Source organism: Phlebotomus papatasi, chromosome 2, assembly GCF_024763615.1.
Source record: "Phlebotomus papatasi isolate M1 chromosome 2, Ppap_2.1, whole genome shotgun sequence".
NCBI lineage: Eukaryota > Metazoa > Arthropoda > Insecta > Diptera > Psychodidae > Phlebotomus > Phlebotomus papatasi.
In genome coordinates, this window is record NC_077223.1 from 2,746,417 (window position 1) to 2,756,968 (window position 10,552).

At 35.7% G+C, this 10,552-nt stretch overlaps 1 protein-coding gene across 1 annotated transcript; it reads left to right on the forward strand.

Annotated features, from left to right (window-relative positions):
• Positions 1–16: 16 nt before the first annotated feature.
• LOC129802159 (pickpocket protein 28) lies at positions 17–7,276 on the forward strand. Its single transcript, XM_055847756.1, has 5 exons — positions 17–374; positions 4,115–4,359; positions 4,431–5,036; positions 6,460–6,837; positions 6,898–7,276. The coding sequence occupies exons 1-5, from the start codon at positions 114–116 to the stop codon at positions 7,187–7,189; spliced, it is 1,782 nt and encodes a 593-aa protein (XP_055703731.1). The 5' UTR covers positions 17–113; the 3' UTR covers positions 7,190–7,276.
• The last annotated feature ends 3,276 nt before the right edge of the window (positions 7,277–10,552 follow it).

Here is a 10,552-nt window from a genome sequence, read left to right on the forward strand (position 1 = left end):
ATCACTGTGTGTTTTCAGTTTTGTGCTGAACGTTCAATTTGTGATTGGAAGTGACTGTGAAAGTGTCCAGAAGTGCCAGAAAACAAAGTGCCAGGAAATAAAGTGCCAGGAAAATGATAAGGAAGCCCCATTCGCCGCAGGAGTACAAGAAGGACCTCCAGCCCAGAGTGTCTCTTGATGTGGGGAATAAGCATGAGACGGATTCCTTGACCATGAGCGATGCTCCAACGGAAGTTGAGATGAGACGGAGGATTAAGTACGGAGGACCCTTGACAGCAGCCTGGGGACTCTTTTCGGAATATTGCAACAACAGCACAATCCACGGTGTGAAATATCTCGGGGAAAGACGTCGACCATGGATGGAGAGAGCCTGGGTAATTTCCTAAATCCCCCTTAAAAATTGCTAGATAGGCAGGAAGATCCCAATAAATTATTCAAAATAAAAGTGATTGGAAAATTCTTTAAAAAGTTGTGATTCGGTGAAAAAGTGAAGACAGAAAATCCGGACAAAAGATTTTTCTTTGTGATTAATATATCTTAGTCTGAATTTGTATCAAAATGCAACACATTGGACACGCTTCCAATTATTGTGGAAATTTACATTTTGTAAAAGTATCTTCTGGCTTTTAAACCAATAAACTTCATCAGAACCTTCAACATACATTGGGTGCCAATAGATTGTTGTATATTGTGTGATCCGTAGACCTTACATAAGGTAAAGGACCCTATGTCGACTACTTAAGGAGATCTTTTGTGAAAAACTTATGAAAAAACAGTTATAATTTGTCTTTTTTGATAGGGGTTTTATCTAAAACTATAGAATAGATCCTTGTCTATCTTAAGGTGAACTTCATTTAGACATAATATAATTTTAAATTACAAAAAAATTAAACTTTTAAAAATTCGATGTGTTCCTTTACTCGACCACTTTAATATCAGAGTGCCTTTACTCGACCATCTGGGGTTCCTCTACTCGACCACCCATTTTTTCTAAGAAATTAAATAAACCAGAAAACTATAAAGTCATGCATTTAACTTTGGCTTTCTAACACTTCATGAATAATGCTTAATATTAAGTCAATCATTAATATAAAATAGGAAAACTCAGTTTTATGAATTTATTTAAAAGTAGTAAAACATTTAACTGAAAAAGCTCCACTTCCTATGATTCGTCGACAGGTCGAATTGAGGAACATTATATTTGAAATGCACTTTCAATTTTAAGACCTTCAATTTAATGTTTAACTTAATCGTGGAACTAAAATTTTTGCACAGAATAAAGATAAAGTCCTCAACTTGCGATTAGACTCAAAATTTGAATTCTCAAGTCATCTGTAAGGATAATAATTCAAATAATTCCTTAAGAAAACAGTTAAGAATATCAATACGAATGCCATAACTTGATGAAAAATTGCGAATTTTTATTTAAGAAATACTTTTAACGCTTCGTTTAAGTGCTTTTTTCAGTGTTCTATGGTCAATATCTATGATATTTTCACTGTGGCTCCAAACAGCTGAAAAGCCGAAGCTAGAGGAAGAGAATAATCCGAATCCCGTCAGATAATTCCCTTGCTCTGGTGAGAACTTCCTGGGGAATTCTTCCACTGTTTGGACTGACTCTCGGCTGTTTTCACGGCCTCTAGTAACGGCTCTTTCGAGCCACCGGGCTTAAGGCAGTAATGCCCCCTTGTGTAGGCTACTTCCGGGGGTGCCTCGAGAGAGTTTAACCAAGGTTAGAAATAAATTTCCAACCTTTCAGTCCGGCAAATGAATGCCTCTAGGGAAAAATTCCTCCAGAAATATTCTCAAATCCTGCCCTAGGTCTTAAGGCTTCTTGAAGAGAAGCCGCTGTTTCCTGGCAGTAGGGAGCCAATTGGCCGCTGGTAATCCTTAGGCAATAGGATGCCGCTGGTCTTGGGCCAAAAGGGAGATGCGATTTCTCTGAAACAAGCACTCTCGTGCTGCTAGAAGTGAAACTCAGGAATCTCTATCGCAATCTGATTTATTTAACAAAAATTAACCCTATTTATACAAAATCATTTTTACCCCACTTAATTACTAAGGTGAACTTCGTGAACCCATAATGCGTCATTGCAAAATTCCACATTCTTTATTTTGCTGACGAAAAAATGCTGATCAAGAAGTGAATGAACGGGTGTCATTAGCACTAAGCATAATGACCTACTTTCAATAAGAATTTGGCAATTTTCAATCTCTAATATCATAGAAACTACTTGTTAGAATGGTAGCAAATTGATATCAGATAGAGTTAAGGATATAGAAAATAGGATGGTAAAAGTTTAGGATCGTTTAGCATCCTAGTTTCTTCAATATTTGCCGTTAAAGTGAGGCTTGTTTTGTATACTTCGTGAAATGACTCGATTTAACCAAAACTAAAATCCGTAGGGGAAGTGAGGGATGGTTCGCACGCTTTTTTGAAGTCAATATTCAAGATTTTTTTCTGGCTGAACGGTTAAATGGACAATCAATTGCGCTATACCACAAGAATCTGTGGTCTTTTAACTTTCTATGCGTGCCTCATTCACTGCCGTAAAATCTGTTCTTTTTCCTGGACAGGAAAATGAAAAAAGTATGATGATTTGTGCGAACCTTGCCTGTGGAGGCAAGATTCGCGCGATGGGTTGTTAAGGTTCGTCATTGCATTTTTTCCTGGAATAACTCTTGCTCACAATTAAAAATTATTTACCGATTATTAGATTCAAGTTCCACGAATCCACGGAAACCATTATTTCACTAAAAGAAGGTATCTAAAACAGTTTTCTTCTAATTTTTCTGAAGCACTGTTTTTCTTGCAAATTTATGTCGGAAAATCGACTGAAATATGAAAATTTCAAATGTGACAACCCTAAAAATTTATCAGCTGTCTTTTCTTCATCTTCCTTTTCCTTTGTTTTCCTCTTTAGAGTTATGTTGTGATTTTAAGCTGCTGGAGTTACCTGATGAGTTGGCGAACCATAACACTTTCAGTAGTTGAACCAATACGCAGTGTAGTATTTAGGATTTTTTCGCCACTCGGAAAATAATTTTCCTCCGATGCAAAAAATATTATGTAAATATCAACCCAGATTAACCCTTCATCTATTGGTGTAAGTGATTATTTCTGAAAATCAATTTAACTGTGAGAAATCACACGAAATGTGAGTCATCAAAATTTCCCATTTTAGGCCATTTTTGCATTTGTGATTCTAGAACCTAGGAAAGAGGGGCTAGGTTGCCTATTTTTGCAGTGAAGATGAGGTTTATGATTATCTATCTAATGCCTAAGAAATGAGGAACTAGCACTTTTCAAACAAAGAGAAAACTTGGATTGTTCGAAGGCTCGCGCGTGCGAAGCATCCCTCACTTCCCCTATATTAGTTAAAATATTCGTCTCTAATTGAAATGACAGGACATTCCTAGTAGTAAAAGTATCTAAAAATAGTGTAATAGTCCTTAAATCCTTTAAGGATAAGTCATTGACTTGAAAAGTAGGGGTAGCGAAAACCTTTGTAAAGTCTTGGTGAAGCCAAAACTATCCGACTTTTGTGTTGAATTATTCGTATCCTTTTTAGGATGTGAGGACTTATGATGAATATCCTGGCGATTTAACTATTCAAAAGTAGTTCGATATGAATTAAAACCCATTATTATCCCTCAAAGATTAAAAAATCCTAATTTGAAAATAATTTGTATGAACGTGCATGTTCATCTTGAACACACTGATTTATGTTAATTATGAAATAACTGACCCTATGATGTTAAACTAATTGCCAAATATTATTGCAAATGTAAATAATTTGAATAAATATTTCGCCTGGTCGACCTGAGGAACCTAGGGTGGTCGAATAGAGAGGCGGTCGAATAGAGGATACTTTACCTTATACTCATATTTCAAAAAATAAATAATTAATTTCGTATAAAAATGTATTTGTTTTTCAAAACTTGACCATTTTTGATGCGTCAAAAGTTTGTTGCCTTATCTGCAAAAGTAATTCAAAATGGTAAGACCCCAATGTTTTGCTGGAGATTGTTAGTGCAGGACGCGTTGTAATTTTCTATGATGACTACTTATGTTCATGAGTGCGTACATAATAGTAATTAAATTCTTTTTTAGTGGGTTATCGTATTTGTACTTTCGATTTACGGATGTAGTCGATTGATATGGAACGTGTGGAATAAATGGGATCAGAGTCCAGTAATTGTGAGCTTTGCTGAGAAATCTACACCAGTTTGGCAAATCCCCTTTCCAGCTGTAACAATTTGTCCAGAGACAAAGGCCAAGAGTAAGTTCCTCAACTACACGGAAGCCTACCACATATTTCATTCAACCACGCCTGATGTTAACTTGACAGACGATCAGTGAGTAAAAAATTTTAGGATAAGCGAAAAAGCCAGATTTATCACTAGTTGTTATCTTGATTGTCCCGCAGAATTGCTCGATTAGAAGCCGTGTCTCAAGTTTGCGATGCTCATCTTATGGCTGGTGCTGATATCGGAGAAAACATTACAGATTACAAGTGTACAGAGTACTTAAGGGAAATGGCTCCAACGGCTGAGGAAATTCTATTCTTCTGCAAATGGAGAAATACCCCGGATACTTGTGAAGATCTTTTTACGGACATGCTGACTGAAGAAGGATTCTGCTATACCTTCAATGCTCTAAATTCTTCAGATATTTACCGAGAAAGCGCCATGCATGATGGATTTTTCTACCATACACACAACAAGACATCTGACTTCTGGACCCTGGAGAATGGATATACCCCTGAAGCCTCATTGACCCCCTTTCCTGTTCGTGTTCTAGGGGCAGGAGCCAGGGCTGGTCTATTCATCTTGCTTCGTTTATATGAATATGATTTGGATTACATCTGTCGCGGTCCAGTGCAGGGCTTTAAGATCCTCCTGCATACTCCTGGGGAGATTCCTCAAGTTTCCAAGCAATACTTCAGGGTTCCTCTCAATCAGGAAGTTGTAGTTTCGGTGAAGCCTAATATGATTACGACCTCTGAGGGTTTGAGAGGCTACTCGCCCAATAGGTAAGTTTAAATTTAATTGATTGCCATTAACATCTGGGAATTGACTTCAATTAAGATGAAAGCTATGGATTTTTTGAATATGAATCCGCTATCTATTTTAGAATTTCACAAAAGTTCTTTTCTCCAGAAATCCTTTTAGTAAAAGTGGCCAGTTGGGGTAAAAAATAACAAAAAAGCGAAGCAATTTCTGAGGTCTCACTGCGAAAAGAAACGTCATTATCATGTCTCGCCGCTTGTTGTTTGCATTGGTCAAACAATTTGCAGTCTTTTGTGTGTTTTTTTCTAAAATAGCTTGAAAAGCGCTTTTCTCGTTTTCTCACTTTTCTCGCAGAGAAAACGGTGTTTTACAAAGGTGCAGATGAATAAATTTTCTATGAAAATATGTCCTCTAGGTATTTTTTCAAATTTACGAAAGCCCGTAATGAAGCGAATCAAAATATGATAATACAAAACCAATGTCTGGTACTATTTGCCCCAGAATTTTCGGGAATAGTCACAAAATTACCTTTTAGAAATTGGCTCTATAAACGTATTTCCTTACAAAATAGAGGAAAGTTACTTTCACAAAGTTGTAGAGCGGTAAATTTCCTATAAAACTGCGCTAATTAGAGATTTTTGAAGCGCTCGAGTAGCTTGTAAAAAAATAAAATATCAGTTTTGTGACTCTTTGCCCCAGTCTCCACTATAGTTAAAATGACACGGAAAATTCAAAAAGAAAATAATAATAATTTATTAAAAGAAAAAAAAACCGTTAGGAATTTTAAAAAAAAGTTGTACATATTCAGAGATCGTAACTGTCAAAAAAGTGCCCAAACTATGCATATAGAGAGACACCACTGTAACATAACTCCGACATCCACGTATTATCAAGTACAATTTACGAGAAAAGGAAACATTCTTGGAAACAGAGAAAGCTCATTTGGCGGTCAAAATATTCAAACATAGAGCTTTCGAATATAGATATTTTATGCGCCGAAAGATAGGCAAAAATGCACCGGGCTAAAGCTCAGAGCGCTCAGAGTGAAACTTTTATTTCGAAATAGAGGTTTCGAAACGAAATTCCCCGGTTTAAATGCTGCTGAAATGGGCATTAATGAGAAAAAAATCATTTTTTGAGGAAATTTATAATATCTCCAGAGTTACTTTATGCGTTCTAATTAATGAGTTTTCTGCTCTGTTAAGGGTGCAAATGGTCGATAAAGTTGTACACTGAACAATTCCCTGATGCTTGTGGCAAATTTGCAAAGAAAAGCTCTTTAAAAAATAACTAATTTCTTCTTTTTCCTCATCCTATTTATTTTTCTTATAATTTTTTTTTTGAATTTGTTTTTGGGTTCCTTTTTTGTTGCTTTTTTCTTTTTTTTCTGTTTTTCTTCGTGTTTTGCATCTTGGTTTCTGTTTTACTTCAAATCAAATGCGAAAGGCGGCAGTGCTTCTTCAACCATGAGCGATACTTGCGCTTCTTCAAGATTTACACTCAGCAAAATTGTGAGCTAGAATGCCTTTCCAATTACACTCTGGGCCAATGTGGATGCGTCAAGTTCTCCATGCCACGAGATTCAGAGACCCCGATCTGCGGTGCAGCCAATATTCAGTGCTACAACGACGCTGAGGATCAACTATTGCAGAGGGAGATCAAGGAGGGCCTTCAGGATTCTGGGCTTAATGTTAAGGGTCAAACTCAGTGCAATTGCCTTCCTGCTTGTACGTCCATCGTGTACGATGCTGAGATTTCCCAAGCGGACTTTGACTGGGAGAGCTTATTTATAGCCTACAAAAGCCCCCTTGATGAATTTCCCGGGTAAGAAGTCAACCTCAATGAATTCCAGAGTGGTTTTCTAAACTCTGTCAATTTTCCCAGAGCCCAACTAGCCCGCTTGTCAATCTTCTTCAAAGAAACCCAGTTCATAACCTCAAAACGTTCTGAACTCTACGGTCCTACAGACTTTCTAGCCAACTGTGGAGGTCTCTTGGGATTGTTTATGGGTGTATCTCTCCTCAGCATTGTTGAGATTGTCTACTTCTGCACCATCCGTCTGATTTGCAATCTCAGTACCCGCAAACGTAGGAAGGCATCCCTTGTCAACAATCCAGGAATTGTTGTTGTCGCACCGAGTAAAGTCAGTCCTTCAGATATTCACGCCACAAACTAAATCATATCATCACAATGTCACAAATAATCTCATATGAATTTCAATAAAATATTTGAGAATTAAAGAGAATATACATATCTCAGAAAAGGACTTTTATTTCTGAATTTATTTAAATTGAACTTGATTTTTAAAATTTTCTGTTATTTTTTTTAAGAAGATACACTTGAATCTCTTTTACTGCCGCTTTTATATTTTGACTTTGAATAAAATATATTAGGAACAAATTAGGTGTAAAATATATACTTATCGACGTTTGGTTTCAATCCCTTTCAACACCAAATTTTAACCTTTTCAGGTGTTGAAAATACACTCAAAATTGCATTTCCCAAAGCTCAAATGGTGTCAATATTTCTCTCTTATGTGTTAGTCCAAACCCAATTTCTACACGTATTTTCAGCCTCGCCTCCCAGATGCCTTTTTCTTGTATATACTAAATCATTGTAAAATATTTTTTTTACTCACCATTTTTTTGCTGGCCACTTTGATATTTTTAATGACTGTATTTTTTTTTACTGACTATATTTTTACTGTCAATTTACTGTGCAATACATTTTAATTAGAAATTGAGGAAAGAAATAAACTTCCTTCTCTAGACTTAGTCCTGTATAAGTAAAATTTAAAATTTTAAGATTTCGAAGTTTAAAGCGATTCGAGTAAAAAAAATCGGATAACAAAAATACAGAAAGGACAATGGGCAGAAATGTATGGGAGCTGGTCCAACCCTTCGCCAGAGATGGGACTAGGCCCATTTTATAGGTATTGGTGTATGACTTAAAAATTACCGAGACCCGAGTCAAAAAGAACTGTCAATCCTTGGGAAATTAACGATATCTTTCTGAAAATTCGTAACTTTGACAATTTATTACTCGAAATCGGCTTAACCGATCTTAATGAAATTCTGGTCAAAGTCGACATATGACTTAAACTTTAAATAAATATTTTTAGATTTTCCCTATGACTTCTCCATCTGGTAGCTCCCATACAAACTATAGCCATGTTTTAAAGCCATCGCACATTACATGGCAACAAAACGAAAACTTTTTTTGTTTTGTTCGGTACAGAAAAAAACCTCATCCGGAGAGAGTTCTTAAATCAGAAAGGTTATTACTGGGCGGGAGAATTACAGTACTCTGTGAAGACGGGACGAGAGTCTAGACAAATTTCCTTCAAGGCATCTTTTATACGGGGGGATTTCGAAATGCACCTCACTGTGCTAAGCACCTATGGGTCTCGGGAAATCTCCCCTTGTGGTTCATTTCTATAAATTTCATTTTGGGAGCATCTAAACGGGGGGATTTTAATTCGAAACCGCCATTCTGAAACAAAAGTCCCCCACTGAGCTTTAGACCGGTGCATTTTTGCCTATCTTTTGGCGCTTAAAACCTCCTTCTTCGAAAGTTCCATTTGTTTATGTTCGAATATTTTGACATTTCAAGCGATTTTAAATCACTTTTTTTAGTTTTTCAAGAGAAGTTTCGCTCGTGAACTATTTTTAAAGTTATCAAGAGTCGAAAATCAGGTGAAATAGGGTCACGGTATCGATCACTCTTCTGAATGTATCGTTTAATCTTTATTAGAATATGGTCGAATTGTTAAATAGACATCCTTAAATAGAAATAAGAAATAGTTAAATAGTATAAAGTTGATTTATAGAAAAATAAAAACTTAGGATATTTTCTTAATTTAGCAAAAATATTGGCATAAAATCCTGAGGTAAGACGGTTTTGATATAGAAGATGGGTGCTCCATCTCCTCTTTCTTATAAAGTGTTCATCACCAGGCATAAATATTAACCTTACTACTCTAACAAATTCTTTGATTGTAAAACACTGTGTGATTGACGTTTGAAACGTTTCGAAATAAAATAGAAAGTCTTCCAGACTATCTATTTTAGTTAGAGCACACTTTGAGAATTTATAACAGACGGTGGAGAAAATTTATCTTAGGCATGAACCACTAGGGAGATTTCCCGAGATTCACCGGTGCATAGCACAGTGGGGTGCATTTCGAAATCCCCCCGTATAGAAGACACCTTTCAGTTCATTTTATGTAAATATTGTTGCTAAATTAAGAAAATATCCTAAGCTTTTATTTTTCTATAAATCAACTTTATTCATATACGTAAGGGTCTTTAAGTTCCTAGAAATTAGTTGAATATCTCTTTTCAGCTGACAAATTCTATAACTACACAAGGATGTCTATTTAACAATTCGACCATATTCTAATGTAGATTAAATGATACATTCAGAAGAGTAATCGATATCGTGTCGGTATTTCACCTGATTTTCGACTCTTGATAACTTTGATAATAGTTCACGACAAAAAACATCTCTTGAAAAACAAAAATAAAGATTTGTAATCGCTTGAAATGTCAAAATATTCGAATATAAACAAATGGAGCTTTCGAAGAGGGAGATTTTAAGCACCGAAAGATAAGAAAAATGCACCGGTCTAAAGCTCAATGGAGGACTTTTGTGTCAAAATGGCGGTTCGAAATAAAATGCCCCCGTTTAGATGCTCCCTTTTTTTTCTTTTTCGCGCCACCAAAACCATCGAAACTATGTTTTTCCGGTTTACTCGGAAAACGACCCCTGCGATTTATTTTATTTTTCGATATTTTTTGAAGGTGGTCCAGGTGAACATTTCGTTCTAAAAAAGCACCATCTTGAATTTTTGAAAGAAAAAGGTTTTACTACTTAGGGGGCATAATTTTTCAATTGATTTGGTTAAATTTGTATCTTTTTGGAAAGGTCTTGAAATCCGCAATAAATCGATAAAACATCCCTGAATAAATTATCTTCCTCGTAGTTATATTTTTATTTGTCCGTATTGACTTAACTCATGCCAGTTAAAATACGGACTTCTTTTCCGATTTTGGATCTTGTAATGCTTTTATATTGATTTATTAAATCAATTTAGCATTCTGCAAATTTCGGACACTTTGCCACCTTTTTTAAAATTATTATGTTTACAGTAGACTTTCGATAATTCGGCTCTTTTAAGATCGGGCTACTTTTTAATTCGGGCAGCAGTTAAATTTGGAAAAAGTTTATCGACATTTTCTGAGTTTTCGAATGTAGATAATATTCTGAAATTTGCAATGTTTCGTCTTAGTTATGATGTGATTTTACATTATAAAGGGGGTTTCATGAAATTTACCATAAAATATGAGTACTTAATATTAGTACGCGGAAGAACAAAAAATCGTTTCATTTCAAACAATTTGATGCCCGAATCTCTCTTAAATTCGGGTGACATTTCAGTCCGAAATGTCCGAATTTGAGAGAGTCTACTGTATGTGATTACTCAAAACCGATTTGTGAGTGCAGTTATATGTTCTTTACGTTATTTAAATATATTTTT